Source organism: Falco biarmicus, chromosome 4 (genome assembly GCF_023638135.1).
Source record: "Falco biarmicus isolate bFalBia1 chromosome 4, bFalBia1.pri, whole genome shotgun sequence".
In the NCBI taxonomy this organism is placed as follows: Eukaryota; Metazoa; Chordata; class Aves; order Falconiformes; family Falconidae; genus Falco; species Falco biarmicus.
Window position 1 is genome coordinate 58,793,300 of NC_079291.1, and position 19,427 is coordinate 58,812,726.

Below are 19,427 nucleotides of genomic sequence, written 5' to 3' on the forward strand. Positions count from 1 at the left end.
CTGCTCAGGTGCTCTGCTGTCCAAACATGCTTTCACATCACAAAGGCAGAATTGCCAGGAGACCTCCTCATTTACGTGGATCGTGCCCACCATTTGCACAGCCCGCTCTGAAGGCGCAGAAAAGGGGACTAGACAGCCGCCACTCCTGTGCACTGTGCCCAGCAGGGCAACCTCCAGCCCTGTTTGCTCTTAATTTTTCTCATTTGTCATGGACAACAGAAGGTCCAAGGCAGAAGACAGTGCCAGATGACCCCGTTACCACAGATCAGTGGCATTTTACATTCACATTTAAGAGTGCACTTTTCATGTAGGCCAGCTCCAGCAATGTGCATGGGTGCAAAAAAGAAACAGGTGCCTTTCTGGTTATATGCCATATTTAAAGTTTGGGTTTGCTTTAGACCTTTGCAATTTGTTTGCAGCTGAGGTGTCACAATGAATGTGCCCCACTCCTCTGAAAGACTGGAGCTGAGAAGGTTTTGTGGGCAGTTGCTGAACCCCTCCACCATCCTACAGAGCGCCCCAAGTCATGTCTGTCCAGTGATACCAGTGCACACTGTGTTGAGGTCCTTAGGCTGAAAACCTACTGCCAGCTTGTGGAATTGCTATACCTCCACTTAGCCAGAAATGTGCATCTTTTTCTGATAAATATTTCCTGGTATACTATGATTGCAATATCAAAAGATCTAATGAGAAATTTGTCCTAGAGTTTGACAGCTCTGCTTTTAATGTGAGAAAACAAACAGTTTACAAAAGGTGCCTAATTAAGGGAAACATGTGATGTTAAGAAGGGAGGAATTATCTGTATTTATCAAGGATTAAGATCTTCACACTTAGAAATGTAATGTGCAGGAAGGGAAAAGGAAGACAAGGGAAGATGGAGGATTGCCCAAAATCCAGGGAGCAGTAAGCTTCAGGGCATGGGAGGTGTGGCAGCAATAACTGAAGGCCATTTGATATGAATATGAGTATTCATATTCATATGGATATGAAAAAGAACAGATGAAGGCTGCGTCCGTCGTGTGATGTGGGGACACGGTGCCACAGGTTGCACTATGGCAATAAATGTCGAAATACTGAAAATATGAAATAACTTGAAACACCGAGCAGAAGTTGTAATGAAAGAATGATCTTGTGAGATCAGGGCTGAGGCAGATAAAGCAAGTTTGGAAAACTTACCCCACGAAGTCATGACTTACCCCACAAGTTTCTCCCAGATCTAACAACTTCAGCATCCAGTTTACTGCAAGCTATAGCTGACTGATAGCCTCAGGTGTTTCTCAGTAATGGTAGGACAGATCAATAATAAAAACGGAACTAGAGACGTTCCAGCGGATTCAGCAGCATCTCGAGAAGAGTAAATGATAAGAACTGCTATTGTTTTAATATCCTCTGCTTGAAAAATCGATTTCTGACCATGGAATATTATGACAGAGAAGCAGGACAGATTGCTGCTCAGAGCAGACCTTCCCCTCTCCTGTAGAAGCTATTACAGAAAAGAGCAAGAGAAGCAAGAGGGAGACAAAAGTGAACACCCCCTAGCAATGACTGACCTTATATCTCTTTGTATGCATTCAGGCTCCCATTAAAAGCCAATAAGAGGTTTTCTTCATTAAGATCAAAGAGCTAAAACCTCACCTGTGACACAAACTTTCAGACGTGTTTCTGAGTCTGAAGTGTGTATTTGAAACGGATGAGAGGCAAAAAGAAATCAAGACAGAGAAAAACCTGAAGAGCTAGGCATAGGCAACAAATCACTCGGAATACAGTTATCTCTCTGCATTTATTCAGTTCACCTGCTCAGTGTTTAGCTCATGGCCAGATCAAACACCCCTTAGAAAGAAAATGTTCTGGTTTTATCTTGGTTCCACTAACTCCTCGCTTCTCTTCCACTATGTCATGTATAAATCATCCCGTTCCCCTACCAGGCCCTGTACTGGTTGGTATAACCCAATCTGCAAAGTCATTGTGATTCATATCTCTTCCAAATCACTCCCACATAGATTTATAAATCCAGAAATTGAATTAGAAGTTTTTGTGTGTTTGTTCTTGTTCCAGAAAGTCTATCCCAATTAATAGATTGTGTGTGCAGTGTTTTGCTGTAGAACAACATCCCTCAATTTTTGACAAGTGATGCCAATAAATATTCACTGCAGAGCACAGTTAGACTCCTTCTATAGGGCTGTGAGGGTCCTGGAGGCAGAGGAAGAAGACTTGGAGTCATCCCTCTGGACTGTTGATGTGGGCAGTGGAAGGACCAAGATCAAAGCCAGAAGACCTCATGGAAGGTGCAGCTGAGCAGGTCCATCAGACGATAGTGGGAGGTTCACATCCAAAGGAGAATAGGGCCACTGCCATTGGAGTAAAGTATGAGTAAAGGTATGGACAGACGCTGTACAAGTAGAGTAGCTAGATTAATTCTCTTCCATCTCAAAAAATGCAGATTGAAAGGGTGTAGGTTAGAGGTAAATACACTCCTGAATGTTGTGGAGAAAGTAGGTGGGGAATGATTTTTTCACAGGGTATGAGAGAAGAGCTACTAAATGAAATCATCCATTGGCAGGTCTAAAATATACATATGGAGGTATGTTTATGTTTTCACACAACATCTAAAAAAATCGTAGGGCAGATAGACCTAGAAGGTACAATTGAAAGCCAAAGGTATAAAGAGCTATCAGAATTGTTAGAAAGAGGTAAGAAAAATTTAGAATATAGGAATGAGATAAATTCAGTGATTAAGTGTGTGGAACACTAGTTCATATGCAGCCTCCATTTCAGGGAGATGAGAATATGTTTCCACCATCAGCAGGACAGGCAAGATGCAAAGCCATAAAGTCATTTAGCTTCTTAACCTGCTTTTCTTCCTACTAAGGTTTAACAGTTCTTCACCCAGCTGGGTGGAAAAAAAAAAGGCATAGAATAAAGACAAAAAAGACCTCCTTGTCTCCTGATCAGTATCAGTACTGTCAATTCATTTTTATTCATGAGTCCAACTAAAAAAGATGAGTGGTATGGGATAGGAAGAGGAGAATCCTTCTTTCCTCAGAAGAAATTGAATTAAAACAGTTTGTAAAATCTGAATATCCAAAAACTGAATTAAAAACAGGAATATTTAGACATAGAATGGTTTGGGTTGGAAGGGACCATAAAGACCACCTAGTTCCAGCCCCCTGCCACAGGCAGGGCCCCCTTCCCCCAGCCCCGGTAGCTCCCAGCCCTGTCCAGCCTGGCCTCGGGCACTGCCAGGGCTGGGGCACCCACAGCTGCTCTGGGCAGTGTGGTGCCTCGCCGCCCTCACAGGGAAGGATTTCTTCATAATATCTCATCTAAATCTCCCCTCTTTCAGTTTAAAGCCATTTCCCCTTGTCCTGTTACTACAGGTCCTTGTAGTAAGCCCCTCTCCAGCTTTCCTGTCGGCCCCTTTAGGTGCTGGGAGGCTGCAATAAGGTGTCCCAGACTCTTCCCTTCTCCGGGCTGGACAGCCCCAGCTCTCCCAGCCTTGTCTGCACAGCAGAGGGGCTCCAGCCCTCTGGCCATCTCCGTGGCCTCCTCTGGACCCACTCCAACAGGTCCATGAGCTTCTGTTGGGTGCCCCAGAGCTGGACACAGCACTGCAGGTGGGGTCTCATGAGAGCAGAGCAGAGGGGGATAATGCCTTCCCTTGACCTGCTGGCCATGCTGCTCATGATGCAGCCCTGGATTTGCTTGGCCCCCTGGGCTGTGAGCACACATTACCAGTTCATGATGAGCTTTTCATCCACCAACACCCCCAAGTCCTTCTCCTCAGGGCTGCTCTCCATCCGTTCTCTGCCCAGCCTGTGTTTGTGCTTGGGATTGCCCCGACCCAGGTGCAGGACCTTGCACTTGGCCTTGTTGAAGTTCATAAGGTTGTCAGGGGCCCACCTCTCCAGGCTGTCAGGGTCCCTCTGGGTGGCATCCCTTCTCTCCAGAGTGTCGACTGCACCACACACCTTGGTGTCATCGGCAAACTTAGTTGAGGGTGCACTCGATCCCACTGTCCCTGTCACTGACAAAGATCTTGGACAGCGCTGGTCCCAGAACAAACCTGAGGAACGGCACTTGTCACTGGTCTCCACTTGGACATTGTGCCGTTGACTACAGCTCTTTGCATCCATCCATCCACTTCCATCACAAGTTTACAGGTGGTGGTTTGTTTGGTTTTTTTTTTTAATTTTACTGGGTTTTTTTTAGTGCTAAAAAGGAACATGTAGGGGGTTTTAAACAAAGCTTGTCTCATAATTTAGCCAGTCCTGATTGTTGTCATTGAGAGGAATTTCCTTCCCTCTGTCTTTGCTACCCGAAGCAGAGAGTTTCTGAATCACCCTGCAAGTGAGAAAAAGCAGCTTAGGACAGATGTGAGCCAGGTACCAGAGTCTGTACAACCACAAGAGCTAATCAGACGGAAAGATGGGAGCACTGGGATAATCACTTGCAACCATCAGTTCCATTTCCATAATAGGCATGGCGCTAAACCATGCAGATTAGGAAATGAGGGAAGGCTTTGTGGGCTGTAAAGAAGCATTTGCTTAAACCAGGACCAGCTGCTGGGCCAGATGGCAAAGTCCTGTCCTACAGCAGACATGATACTGGAAAGATGGAAAAGTGTATGGAGGAAGTGCAATCTCTCCTTGTGCTTTGTGTACACGATCATTATTCACTGTGGCACGCTGCAAGCAGGTTTTCAAGGAATAAGGGCAGAGGTAGCACATGAGGAAGAAGCTGTGTTTTATTATGCATATGTATATTATACATACAGGACTTTACATTGACTCGGATGGCCCGTCCTGTCTGCTTAACTTTGCAGTTGGGTAGCATTTAGCGTGCTGCAGAGCTGGTGTTGAGCTCAGGAGGGACCTTGCCAATCTCACTGGGGCTTGACCTGAAGCCAGTGACATGGGTTTGCATTTCCATGGTCCGTACGTCTGCAGAGAGGCAGAGCTCACGTCTGAGGCTCGACCCAGGAAGGTGGTGATTTGATGAAACGATTATGGCCTGTCATGCTACACGTGAGCCTTTACGGCACTGCTGCAGTAAAACTGCCTAAAAACTGGTTACCCGAGCCTACAGCTTCAGCCCTTGCCTTTCAATAGTGTTTTATGTATCGCCTGTCATAAACACTGATATAAATGAGCCAAAGGTCTAGCCTCATATTTACTTGTATTTCCCTCCTGTAAGCAGTGGCTTTTATACCACACCATACTTTTGGAAAGCTGACTGCTCAGTTTCCCATCCTGGTTCTCCTGCAGCAGGTATAGTTCCTTTAGCTGTTTAAGTATTACCTCTGCACATTATATTTATCATCACTAGACAACTAACTTCGCCCCCCCCCCCCCTCATTTCTGCACTACTGTTTTGCTCCCTTTGTACATCCATTCCCTCCTACCTGGCAGGGAGCCTTATGAAAAGGTTATCGCCTCGTTCCCTTTAAAATCTCATTTTTAAATTCCTTTTTCCCCCGATACCTGCAAAGAGAGAAGACAGCAGTGAAAAAGCTGGGGTGCTGAGATCCCTCTAATTGTCTTCCCGTGGTGCTTTGCTCAGGACTCAGATACACAGTCAAGTCGTTGCACCTTGGCAATCATTGTGCTGTCTGCCAAGGCAGGACAGCTCCCAATATGCATGATTTACAGCTTTGGAAGCCCTGGAGGGATTTCAGTGAATTTACACTACAACGAAACTGGTTTAGCCTAGTTGCCTTACCTCCCCTTTGCCCCACCAGACTTGCTGTGGATGAGCTGGAGAGCAATATATCATTGCAGCATCAGCAGCAGCATCTCACAACCAGTATCCCATCCTCCTGGGACCATACGCCTGGTGCTTTTGCAGAAATTGTGCACCCCCAAAACGGGAACCAGGACTTTTTTTCTGGACAACTGACACATGGCTGTTCTAATTTCTGTTTTTCTAATCGCTCCTTCTAATTGCCTTTGCATTTTCTAACCATGGTCAAACTGAAACGTGGGAGGCTCCATATGAGCATAAGGCCACACTTTGTTACTGTGAGGGTGACCAAGCACTGGAGCAGGTTGTCCAGAGAGGTTGTGCAGTCTTCATCCCTGGTGGTTTCCAAACATATCCCAAAGGCACCTGAACATGCTCCTGAGCAGCCAGCCTCATGTGGCCCTGCTTTGAGCTGGGGGGTTGGATGAGATGACCTCCTGAAGGCCCTTCCAACCTCAACCATTCTGTGATTTAGGGAAAGCAAGAAGCTAAGTTCTTGTTGTTATCGTAACTGAGAGTTGTGACTTTTACAAATTAAACTTTTTTTTTTCTTCTTCTAAATGAAAAACCTCATCTTATTCAAATGGATGTGGCTTTTAAGAGCAGATGCACCAGTTTGACGGTTGTAATGTTTCTGATCAAACTGAAATACAAACCCCACAAAAAGGCAGATTATTTCATGGCAGTTAACTAATACCAGCCTACTGAGGGGACTCTGTTTGCATGAGCAACTTGAACCTCCTCTTCCCACAATGTGGAGGAGATCCCACAGCACAAACCTACTGGCAGTAGGATGCTTTCCAGCTCTCAGTGAATCTCCTCCACCATGCATTGCTGAGTTAAAAAACCCTGATACCCTTTCTCATTAATTCTCCAGGAATACAGTTGTTGTTGTTTTTTTTTTTTTAAATAGCTTCAGTCTGATAGGAAATAGGAAAGTTTTGGAAATGTTCTGAACTTTCAAAGGCTGGAGATTCCATTTGCAAGTCCAGGAACTCTTGTCTTTTCTGATACGGCCACTTACATTTTGTGGTTTCAATGTACTTCATTAGTGCATCATTCTAGGGAGAATTTGTGTTACACAAAGTATTGAGAAACACAAGTTAATGGGAAATGGTTCTGGAGAACAGCATATAAAACTTCTGGTACTTTGAACACTTTGCCTTCTCGTTGACAGAAGATCAGACTTTATTACCAAAGTCCTGTTGTTGGTGGGGAAACTGATACGCAGAGATGTCACAAGAACCAGCTGCAGTTTCACTGGAGGTCTGTGGCAGAGCTGGGATTTAATGTTGTAACATAAAAAATTCAGTTTAATACTTTGGTCTGAAGTTTGCTGCTGTAAATCTCAGAGTAAGACTAACCTTGTGAGGCACTTTTCCAAATGTTATGTTCACTTTCAGTATTGAAAGTAGTCTGGTAAGTAATAGTAATTAGAAATGTTGTTTGCTCTGAGAGGAGACATCATCCATCACTTGAGCCAAAACTGTGGTGTGTAAAATCTGTCTTGTAACCTTGTAGTTTTTGCACCTCCCAGACATCTAATACAGAACATGAGAGTCAGTAAAACGACTTGTTGTATCACACCATGTGTGTGAATTTGCACATCAAAAAGTGACATGAGCAGCAAAGGATGGTAGAAAAACTTCTCTGGGAAGTGAGTTTCCCCAAAACCATGGACATTTGTATTACTATTTTTTAATCCCAGTGATTCTGTATCATTGTGCTTCCCCCCTAACTTAGTTTCCACATCTGCAAAATCATTAAGACAACTTTTGAAAGTATTCTTGGGAGCAGTGAGAAGAACTACAAAATAATCAAGTAATTGTGAGGGAGTGCACTTAAAAAGAAGAAGGAAAAATATGAGAAAATTAAGCTGAGAAGCACTTCTCAATTCACTGAGAATAAGAAGCAAAGAATCAAAGCCACCATGAAAGCTAAGGGGATCCCCAAACAGAGAGGAGGAGTTTTGAGCAGGAAATAGGAGGCAGAAAAGTTCAGATAATGGGATCCATTGTAATGAAGAAGAAATAACAGAAATTGCATAACACCTGGGGGGGGGGGGGGGGGAAGTACCAGTCATGTCCTTGATTTGTTTGCACAAGATCGCTTATGATCCCGATACGAACCCTGGTAAAAAACAATGCAAACAGTGACTGTGCAGAAAAAGCCTGGGGAACAGCAACCCACCAAACTGTGCTAAAGTTAACTTTGTTGTTAAAATCAAGAGAGGCACCAGAGCCTTTGTGGGGTTTTGATCTGTTGTAAAGACAAATTACAGAGGCAAGTTTTAGTGTTAGATTCCACCTGCTACAGGGATTCAAGCAGTGAATTAAGCCAGGGGATAGGCTGCTGCTGGTTTCAGTGCAAGACAGGTCTACAGTGAGGAAGATGTTCAGATGACTCAGTTGTCAGAAAGTCCTGGAGGTGATGCTTTAATGTTTTCATGACTCATAGCTGCATACCTGATTTGCTCCTGTTTTGCAGAAGTTTTATTATTCCTGTGTGCAAAGAACCCCATTGTTGGAAATGTTTGCAAAGCTCTTGAGTTTGACTGATGTAATTCTTTGTCTAAGAAGCAAGTTGTGACTGCTGTTTGTTCATTCTGGTTTACCGTACCAGCTTTCCAGTCAAGGATGGCAGGCAGTTTTCTGTGATAAATAATGCCACAGTACTGTGATTCACATGAGATGGACAGCATAGGGGCCAGGAGTCGGAGTGGGAGCTGGGGAGTTTGCAGTGTGCTGTTGGATGTGTTGCTTCTTTCTTATTTCTGTGTGACAAACATCAGTCTTGGCCTTTTAGACTATGAACCTTGTAGGGTGAAGCCTGTCCTGGTCAGGTTGTTGGTCTCTCCTTTTGTTTGATGAATGTCTGTACAGCCCCTGGTCCATGTGGGTTAGAGGGCCAGCTGGGGCAGGATGCAGAGATGTCCTACAAGGTGAGAACTGGGTTGCACTGGACAGCCCCCATACAATACGGGGGTGCCAGGAAGCAGAGTGCCAGAGCACCACGCCAACCTCACAGTTTCATCACATTTGGCTGAAGCAGAAACATGCTCATGTTAATTAAGGCTCTTTATAGCTGGTTGGAGGCCCTAGGCACTCAGCTTGCTTAAAGAGCCCAGGAAATCCTCCTGTCTTTGAGTATACATATTAAAACCTGCAATACAGGTTGTCAGTATCTGGTTTTTCTCCCATCATAGCCAACTTTTGAAGTATTTGGTTGTCAAACAAGAGTGCAGTAGATTCCCAGGAATCACATTTGATCTGAGCTCATCATGAAGGCAAGGTCTGAGTTCTGAGGACTGCATTCAGTTCCCAGACCTCCGACCTTACCTGCATAATGTGAAACACTGAAATGGAGCACTTCATCCATCCCTGTCCTGGCTTCTCAGGAGCAAAGTGAAGTATGTAAATACTTCACTCCCCATTTAGATGAAAATTTTCCCATGAACAAAGGCAGTATGACAATAACACAAACCGTATTGGTGCAGTGCCAGCAACAAAAGGTCTGGGTACAACTAGCTTTATGGTACCATTAGAAAAGATGTTTTGTGGGCACCTTGGTATTAAAATGTACTTGGTTTTGAGGTCTGAACTTTACAACCCAACAGGTCCCTCCCATTTGTGTGTTCTGTGTAATGTGAGCACTTCATAACAGAGAAGAAGTATGAGAATTTTACTCTTGTTACAAGAAATGTGCTCTGTCATTTGAGTCCACAAAAGGCAATCATTTGTTTAACAGCAAGGTGAACACTTCTTTTTAAATCATCTTTTTTTTTTCTTCCAGGGAACGTGAGCAGGAATTGTACGAGCCAGGGCTGGACGGATGTGTATCCTGCACCATATGCCATAGCTTGTGGATATGATTCCAACAGCACTCCAGGGGAAGAGGTTTGTAAACCTGGATGAGTAGACATCAAGATTTACCAGGGATCACTATCAGAATCACACAGTCTTTTCCCATGCCCGATTTTTTTCCATTCCCACTCTGATTCCTCAAGAAGGAAGTATCCTCTTGAGGCTCCCTGGAAGCAGACATCAATGTCTGGTCAAAGAGATGATCCTCCCTTCAATTCCCAGGGGAGTGACAGAAAATTAGCACCTCAGAGGATCATACCAGTGTCTCCTTGATGCCCACACATAACTTCAGGTGCTTTTTCCATGTTCAACTTTGAGACAAGCCCTCCCTGTTTCTATTTATCCTGACGTAGATATTGTGATTCCAGTATTTCGAGGCCAATATAAGCATCAAAAAATCAAAAGGGATAAAAGGATATAACTCATTTGCCCTCAGTGCTGCTCTGCTGATCTCAACCAGATAAATATCTAGACCACTGTAGGGAACATACAAATTTTCAGGCAGTGTTACTGAATCGTGTAAGGAAATCCACAAGCTCCCTGGGATACTGTCTGTGTGTAAATTAGTAATCACTGACCTGGGTATAATTAGCTTTATAGAGTATTGTCATTACAGAGGAAGGAATTTGTTACTGGCTTGCTGCATGCTGAGACATGAAGGGTAAAGTCTAAAGAGGATAACAAATGTTGTTATAAGCAAGATTCACCTCACCTAACTGAAAGTTCAACATCTAATCTAAACTATTCCCCTACAGCTGTCCCATAGTCAACAAGGAAAAGCTTATGCTGGCAAACAATTGTATTTCACTGTGACCACATGTTTCTATTAAACCTATGCCCATGTGGTTTTTTTCTGTTTTATGTCGGTGTTTGCAAACATTGGACATAAGAATCTCAATAATGAGTAAATACGGTGAGAGGGCTTTGTGTATGGCCACACATTGCCAAAGCACTCAGGGAGCTAAAGGAGAATCTGAACAGGACTGACCCAGCCTTAATAGTGAAAGAATACAGAAAACAGCAAAGGGAAATCTGCACAAAGAATTTCAGGGCTCTGCTGAAAAGAGCCTTTAGCCTGCCTTCGAGGTCAGTGCCCCTTCACATCCTCAAGCGTCCCGTTTCTCACATCGAGCTGTGTGGCACCAGTTGCGCGTTGTGAAAGACATTGTTACGGGTCTGCCCGGGGAAGGTCCTCCACCAAGAGAGAGCTCTGATTTATGTTCCAGCTGCGAAGGGGATTTGGGAATTCCTTGGACATGCTTTGGCGATCCAATGGATTGCAGCACTGCCAGAGTGCCGTGTTACCAAGAGAACATGTATTGTGTTCTTTTAATTCTTTCTTAATTATTTTCTCTCAATTTCCGTGGTTTTGTCATGCTGTTTAAGTCTAATTTGTGTGAAAGGTGGCTGAGGGGGGTGAACATGTAGTCCTAGCCTGTGAAGAAGAATAGATTTTTGTTGTTGAATTGGCTGTCAGTTTGGGCGGGAAGGAGTAAAGGGAATAGAATAAAAGGAGAACAGCAGGCTCTGTGGCACATGAGGTCCAGAACAGACTGATAACCTTCCATGCTTAAAATACTTCATGCACTTTTAACAGCTACTTGGTCTCAGGTCAGAAACAACAAGAAAAATATGAAAAATAAATAAGGGCTGTGTGTAAGATTTTAGTTGTGAATTCTGGCAGTCCCTAAGGAGCAGATGATGTAGGCACCAAACTTGTGCACTTATGATCTTTGCAGTGGTAATGATTCCTTCTCCAACCTGACCTTTAAAAGCCACGTGTTAGCAAATGGGGGGTTGGTTTGCTGTCCCACTGTCAGATGGGGTGCACAACTTCTCCCTCGTGTGCCTCCATCTGCTCAGAGAGGGACCGTCCCAGGTGTCCCCATAGGCTCTGTCTGAAAATGGTGAAGAATACAGACACCTCCAGAGATCAGTTCACCCCACATTTCTCTCCAGAGGGACCCCTTTGCATTTACTCTAGAGGAAGCCCAAGATGACTTTAGGCTTGGTGACATGAACCCAAAGCATGTTTGGGTGCAGGACTAATGAAAGACTTGATATCAGTATTTCTGTTCTTTTTCTCTTACAAATTTAAATCTTTCACAGTTTAATCTCAGTTACCAAGGGACAAATGTAGAGGCTACTGAACAGAAACCAAGGAAGCTAATTCTCAGTTAATCTTAGTTTAACGTCTACCTTAACTAATTGTTGTTATCACATTTCCGTGAAATTACGTGGAGGCTTTTAGAAGTTAGAAAGAGAATGATGAAATTGCCTAATTCCATTCTGTAAATCAGTCTAGGTCTACAGCTAGAACCCAGGCACCCTAGCATGCATTTCCTTCACTTCTCCAAATCCCTCTTTTTTCTAATATGAATATTCTAGTAATCTGAGCTCTTGAGTGACATTCCAATTCCATTTATGATCTTGGGTCAAATTCTCTGCTTTGATATCTGTAAAATAGGAAGCGTTTGTCGTTAGCAAGTGCAAATGAAGAGTGGGAAGCCACTATGTGCTGTTCCCAGAACAGAGATGACCCCACATGCTACATCAAAGCTGAATGTAGAATCATCTCTGTACGCAAGAAGAATTGGTCACTGTAAAATATAAGGGCAGGGAACTGGTTGTTGAGTAACACCAAGATCTTCTTGTCCCTAACTTGCTCTTGTGAGTAACTCCTAAGAAGTAAAAGGCCTATACCTGTATACACACTGGAGAGTTTCCATCCACCGCCCCACTGCTGACATCTCCTATAATCCCTCTTAATTTTTTTTTTCTTCCGTTTCTCTGCTGTCCTAAACGTGGTGTGGGACAACCTCTTCCTCAGACTCAGTCCTGTACCACAAGCTTCCTCCATCTGTTGGGAGGTCTTTCCTGGAACAGTTCTGCTCTCTTGGAAAAGTCTCAGCTGCCTTTGGGATCCCAAACTCCAATAAGACTGGAGACAAGGCTATATTTAGTTTTGGGTGGAATCTGCAAGGCGGTGGGGTAGAAAGGTGGAACCTCTGCTGTTCCTTGCTGCAGCACAAGTCCCTCCATGCAGTGCATATGAATGAGCCTGAGGAATGACCATACCGTAATGGGCGAGTCCATCACCATAGCAGCCTCCTGGCATCATATGGACAAGATCAGGTAGATAACTTGGCCTGAAACCCTTGCTATGAATTACGTATTCAGAGTTACTGACGAAAAGCTCTCAGTGGTGTGAGTTCATCGAACAGGGCTGTAAAGGCAGCATACTTGTAGCCATCCCTGAAGTCTGTGGGCTAAGAAGCAATAGAGATGCATCCAGTGGAGTCTTTGTGCTCTCTGAAAGCTCTGTCTTGTTTTAACACCACTCCAAGCTGGCTTGTGCTAATGCTAGAGGATTACTGCTCCTCTCAGCCTCACTGATTCTGTGAACTACCTAGTACTTGTCAAGGCCTGTGAAAATAGCATATAAAAATGTCAACCCTTACTGTTATTAAAGTGTTTTCCCAAACAAGGTTGGATTAGATTTTCTGTCTAAACTGCTGTTTGTGTGTTTGGTTGTTTGGGTATTTTTATAGAAAATGGTGACAAGGAGGGCAAAGGAGGGTCAGTCAAGAGCTGGAAAAATAAGATTTTCCACGAACTAAGTTAGTTTCTCATAAAAACTTGGGTTTTTTCATTGATGAAACAAATTTCCGAATACCAATTGATCTTTTGCTCTTTCTTTAAGCTCAAAATCAAATTATATTTATCCAGAGTGTTGCTGGAGAGCCTTAGGAGAGCTGGAGTTTTGTTGCCTTACTTCCTCATTTTATTTAGATCAGGATTCCCAGTTGGATTGAAGTCCCGTGGTGCCCAGGCTCAGAGATTCCCTCTGTGTGCTGTAGAAGAGAAAAGCTGTGAAATTATTTCCTACTTAACATATATTTCTGAATTAGCATATCTGCGATTTCAACGCAAACATTTTAAGTTTTTACTTGCCAAAACACAATGTCTAGCTTCCACAAAAGCAAATCAATTTCCAGACCAGTTCTGTCCTCAAACTTCCTTAATAAGATGAAGCTCATCATACCATCTCAGAGCCGACGTGTCAGTGCGCTGCTTAACCGAACATCAGTCATCCTTGTTCCACAAGATTATTACCATGTAGCTGTCTCTGCAGGTGTCAAATCAGGCTCGTTCCTGCATGAACTTTTCCCTTGTGTAGCTGTAACAAACCTGGTTTTGGAGTGATCCAAGCTCTACTGCAACCAGACACGTTCTTATTTGCACTGGTGGTATTTGAGTCATGTACTCTACTGGATGGGATTTTAAGGGGTGAAGGGCTGGAGTTTTTTTTAAGAGAATGGAGTAGGGTAATTTCCTTGTCTCACCGAGAAAGTCAGTAAAAGCTCAGTGATGGTGTATTTGGGAATGTGTGTTGGCAGCTCCTTGATAAACATGTTTTGTTTCTTCCCTTCACATTAGCAAACGACGTTCTATGGCACAGTCAAGACCGGCTACACCATTGGACATACCTTATCGCTTATTGCTCTCACAGCTGCTATGATCATTTTATGCCTCTTCAGGTAAGGCCATGAGTAAATAAGGTATAGGTAAGAGGATGACTGAAAGGACATAGTGGCTGTTTAAGTTGTAGGCTATGGCTGTTACAGATGGATGCAAAAGACTTCTGTCAAGTCTCAGTTGGACAGGGGAGGAAAGTTCCTCCATCTTTCAGTACCACTGTTTTCTGGTGTTTGATTTGTGGCCTTTGTGTGAGAGTTATAACCCCAGTCCAGTTATTTAGGTGGAATCATCTCATTGAACGTAGTTTATGATGTGATGGATCTCTATGTTAGAGGCTGTTATCCCATAATCTTGTTATAGTCCACAAAGACCTAGACTGTATGGTGTGTGTGTATACTGTGGAATGATGCATTTCTACTTAAGTAGGTATTCAAAATGGTACAGGGGGATCACACCCCAAATCTGCTTCCCAAAGTCTGTTTCACAGGTGCTTCCTGCTGTAGCTCTGTGGCAAGACACAGACACCCAGAGTCTCTGAAGGCATGCCGGAGCCTCTGGGCTGTGCACAAGGGTAGCAGGTATGATTCAGGACCTTCAGGAGACCAGAGCCCTTATGGGTTGATGGTCAGATACAGCATAGTAAGTGGCATTAGGTGCCTAGATTGCAGCAGAGTAATTCATCCTCAGTCTCTGTTGTTTGTAATCGTGTCAGATATCTAAATTGGGGTGCCTCTAATGAAGAAGTCTGCATATAAGGTAATCTCCTATTATAATGTTATTTATGTATAGGGAGAACAGCAAAAAGCAGACCTCTGTAAGATGGAAGAACCTTCTAGATGTGATTCCATCTCCTCGTGCCACTTTCCGATGGCTTCCCTGAAAAGCATTATATGGTTTTCCAGTTTACGACAGTCTGGTCCAAACATTGCCCCCAAAGAAAGCTGTGGGAAACAGCACGCGTGCTAGGGTAACTCACACCGAGACTGGCCTCACCCTTCAAGATCTTTGCACTTCTCAGCACACGTGCTCTCCCCACTCCTCTTACAAGGGGAGAGTGCATCAGACACACATGCAAATTATCTCATCTCAACAAGGTACAAGGTGCCAGCCAAGCTAGTGAAACTGTCGGGATTCATGCTCTTCACTTGTGGGAAACAGCGTCATTTGACTTGCCTTCGCCTGCAAGCACAGAGGACCTGGCTCCATCACGTTATCGTGCCATTGTCAGAGGTTAAGAGCATGAAGTCTGCCAGTGCACAGTGACTCATTAGGAGGTGGTAATGTGATCATGTTGCTGAGAGGTCTGTTGTGGTGCTGATGACTATACAAAGTGCCCATTTCCAGAGTGTCAGGCCTTTCCCTTTAGCTGATGTAAAGTCTCATTTGGAAAAAAAAGACCTATTGGGTCAGAATTAATCTTCAAAATATTAGTGGGCAAGGGACAGAAAAACCCTGGTGATGTTCTTTATATGATTAATAACTAGTAAATTTTAAGTGAAAATATATTCGTATTACAGAAAGCCTGTAATATGTGTTAATTTTGGCAGCAGCTGCTTAGAAGCTATTTCTCTTCCTGAAGAAACATTTCACTTTGGAAAGAATTATTGCAGTATAAACATTCTGTAGAAAACAGACCTTTATAGTGAGCACAGTTTGCTTAGTCAGAAAGATCTCTTTTCCAGTAGAGAACAGCATGATGGACCTGTTTTCTGTCATTCTGTATTCTGACCTTTTTTTCTGAGAATTGGAAGAGGAGCAGCACTGCTGCAGATGTATGGATTGCTGCATGTTTTGTGGATTTTAAAAGGCTTAAGTGGATTTTCTGTGTTTTACATCAGAACACAGTCCATCTCAGGGCTTCTGATCTCTAATTGTAAGTCTATATCTTGGCAGAAGAAACATGTAAATAGATAAATAATGCTTTTGAGAAGCCTTGCTATTCAATGTTGTTTCATCCCTTCCCAACAGAAAACTACACTGTACTCGAAATTATATTCATATGCACCTCTTCATGTCCTTCATAATGAGAGCCATCGCAGTCTTCATAAAAGATGTCATCCTATTTGAAAGCGGAGAATCTGAACACTGCTTTGTGAGTTCAGTAAGTAGCCATGCACATTAAAGTTTCCACCTTATTCTGTTGCCACTCTTAAGCAATGCACCAAAAATTACCTGGCAAATGCATGTGAGACAGTACTTTAGGAAGATTTCAAGTTCTTTCTGGTTTGAAAGAAACAGAAACATGATTGCTACACTTTAATTTGTATGGAAAAGGCATTAAAAAAATTAGCAGGGTCAAAAGTTCACAGTCATCTGGTCCCTTCAAAGGTCAAACCCATAACTGGGGTTCTACAAGATTTTGGGGCTCTTGTCAGTCCTGTGTCCATCTCCAAGTCCCATGGTCATTTCTTAGATAGCCTGGTCAAAGAAGACTTGCAGTCGTGTGTTTAGGGATCCAATAAAACCTTTCCCTTGAGTGAGAGCAGCAGCCAGACCCAGATTCACTTAACTTTAGGTATCCACGGAGTAAGTGCCTGTACATAAGCTACATGTGTAAAGGGCAATCATAGTCAGTCAAGCTCTAGTTAATATACTCGGTGGAGCCTGGAGAGCTCTTCAACTTGCTTTGAAGAAGGCACCTGCATTTGGATGGCTCTCTGGGCTCCACTGATTGCAGTGACCAGATCCCTGCAGGAGTTTAGGCAGGAAATCTATGTGTAGATGTCATTGTCTATTTTTAATCTGTATCCCATGCTAGCTGTCTGCAACTGTGAGATTTCCCCACTGGGATGATAGATGAGGGCAATAAAGGAGCTGGGATATTTTTTTCCACTTTCAAACTCAGTGTTATCAGCTGGAGCAAACATTAAGGAGGGAGAAGAGCTGTTTATCTAAAGGCCATATTGACGTAAGAGGACACTAGTCATGAATAAATTTAGGCAGGAAATTGAAATCTCCAAAATAAAGAGATGTGATCAGAAGTCAGCCAAAAAATAAAGGAACCCTCCATAATAAATTCATAACATTAGATGAGCTGCTTGCTGGTAATAGCAGGGGACTGGGCACAGCAGTCCAGCAGATCCCTTCTGGACCTGTTTTTTCATGTCATACAGCACCAGAAAAAGATTCTCTTTTCTCTTCCACCCACCCAGTTTCTTCCTTGCCCTCTGGCTTTTCTGTATCCTTACCCTGAGTCCTGTTGCTGCTGTTTATAATGACCTTTCTGCCTGAGCACCTCTCGGTTGATACCAGAGCAGCCCGCTCCCAGCTTTTCCCTGAGAATTGTCCTGCAGCAGGGTGCGTTCCCATTGCAGTGACCCTCCAGAGTTTTTTCCCCTCTCTGGTTCACTGGGATCTGTATTCTTTAGCAATGGGGTTTTGTTGTGAAGGTCCATGAATGGTTTGAAGGACACATAAACTGCAATAAACAATTGCCTGGTGTCTGCTGGCACAGATAACTGCTCGTGCTAATTGGCAGAGGAGCCAAGAACCCAATGAGCCGTGGAGTTTGAACTAACCTCTTACCCCTGCGGGAGTTTGCACTGGGTCGTGACTGAGGCACAACTGCAGAAAGCTACGTGAGAAGTGTTTGCTTCAACCATCCATCCAGAAACACTTCTGGGTAGTAATACAAGACTTTGTCCTGCAGAATCTACAGCTCCTGGAAGCCAGTGTGCTTGCAGGCAGATCCATGGCTACCACTATTGTGTGTGTTTCCCCCCATCAGAGGATTTTCATGTTAAATGCCAGCTCAGGGTGAATGGCTGGGTGATACACAAGGGTGATAAAAAGATGTGGAACAAATTAGCTCCACTACACTAGGCTGAGCATACCCCTTGCAAAATCTGTACCCATCCTGACCCAGAATTTCAGACAACCTTTTAGGTCATGGGGAAAAAACACTACATGAAATGCAATCAAAATGCCTCTCCTAATATTCATCTGTTTGCAGAAATAGCTGTAAAATCTCTTGGGTTTGTGTGGGTGTGGTTGGGTTAGGTTGGCTTGAGTTAAGTTAAATAATTGATTTGCTTGTGCTTTGAACTTGCAGGATAAGGTTTTGACTTGGGAGGTGTGGGTACTAGTCCATCTAGCCAGGGCCTGATACACAATTTATTGAAGGTTTTGTGTATAATGGTGAGATGTGGCCTTGAGGTCCTTCAGTCTGAGGAGTTATTTGAACACAGTTCGATTTACTGCATGCTTTCACCACTGTTTTAGAAGAGGACAAACCCAAGGAATAACAGGGTTTTATTAGAAGAGAAAGTACTGTGCTTATTTCCTTTAAGAAAAAACGGATAAAGGCTTCCGCTTTCCAGAACACACTCGATGCTATAAAATCCAAATGAACAAAGACATCTCACAGCATTTCTGATGAAGGGACCAGATTCCTGAATCTGGTATTACCTGTTGCAGTGAGAAGACTTAAAATTCTGTTCTATGCACCAGCCACACAAAACTGTTTTAAGCTTTCCAACAACAAATGCATCAATTCTCCTCCAATTAACTACAAACTCCACTACATGTATGTGTATATGTAATTTTAAAAAAAAGTTTATAGGCTGTGCTGCAACAGCATTTTTACTTCATTTTGCATACTGTGGGCAACCTCAGTTACAGTATTAACTCTATGCCATTTTAAACTCAAATTATTTTGAGTTTAACATGAACACCCTGAAAAATTAAGTGTGTTGGGCATTTTTGGGCCACAGAGCCTGAGAATGCGGCAGTAAGCATTTCATGGCCAGTGCAGCCAAAATACATGTGATGAGTATCACTGAGCCATCACGTGAGCCAGAACATGCGCTGTGCTCCAGGTGGTTGTTACAGAGGGATGTGTGGCACCCGTAGCCTCCTTGAACTCCTTGAAAAACCCACTCCTGGGGAAAAGAAGTCTTGTGGCTTGGGTGAAAAATTCAGCCTGTTTTCAGGGGACAGAAACCCTGATTCAGCAAGCAAGGCTTGGTTTTGTAATTAAATGTAGCAGGCTTAAATGATAGCTTTCAGGACCTGCATGAGGTGACGCAGGCCCTTTGTCCCACACCAAGCATACTCAGCAGCAATAGCTTTACATGTCCCTTGTGTCTTCCCCTCTCAGCTGCCCAGATCAATTAGGCTTGTTCTTAGGCACAGTGGGGATCCCGTGGCTCATGCAGAGCACGGAGACTGCCCTTCCGAGAAGGCTGGCCCTCCGAAAGCCTGCTGTGGGATTTTCCAGTGGGAAACGAAGCACTGCAGGGACCTTGAATTTTCTAGAGGGGTAGAAACAGCAGAGTCTGATGGCCACAGCATGCACACAGCATATTGCCCAAGGTACCGACAGTCATTATAGACCAAAACCAC

General features: G+C 43.7%; 1 protein-coding gene across 2 annotated transcripts in view; it reads left to right on the forward strand.

The window, feature by feature from the left end:
* Nucleotides 1-19,427, forward strand: part of LOC130147874 (vasoactive intestinal polypeptide receptor) — a 116,041-nt gene that overhangs the window by 64,561 nt on the left and 32,053 nt on the right. For both annotated transcript variants that reach the window (XM_056335670.1, XM_056335671.1), the window contains exons 4-6: nt 9,532-9,635; nt 14,043-14,143; nt 16,053-16,185. In XM_056335670.1, coding sequence (XP_056191645.1) covers nt 9,532-9,635; nt 14,043-14,143; nt 16,053-16,185 — 338 coding nt within the window. The remainder of the gene's footprint in view (nt 1-9,531; nt 9,636-14,042; nt 14,144-16,052; nt 16,186-19,427) is intronic.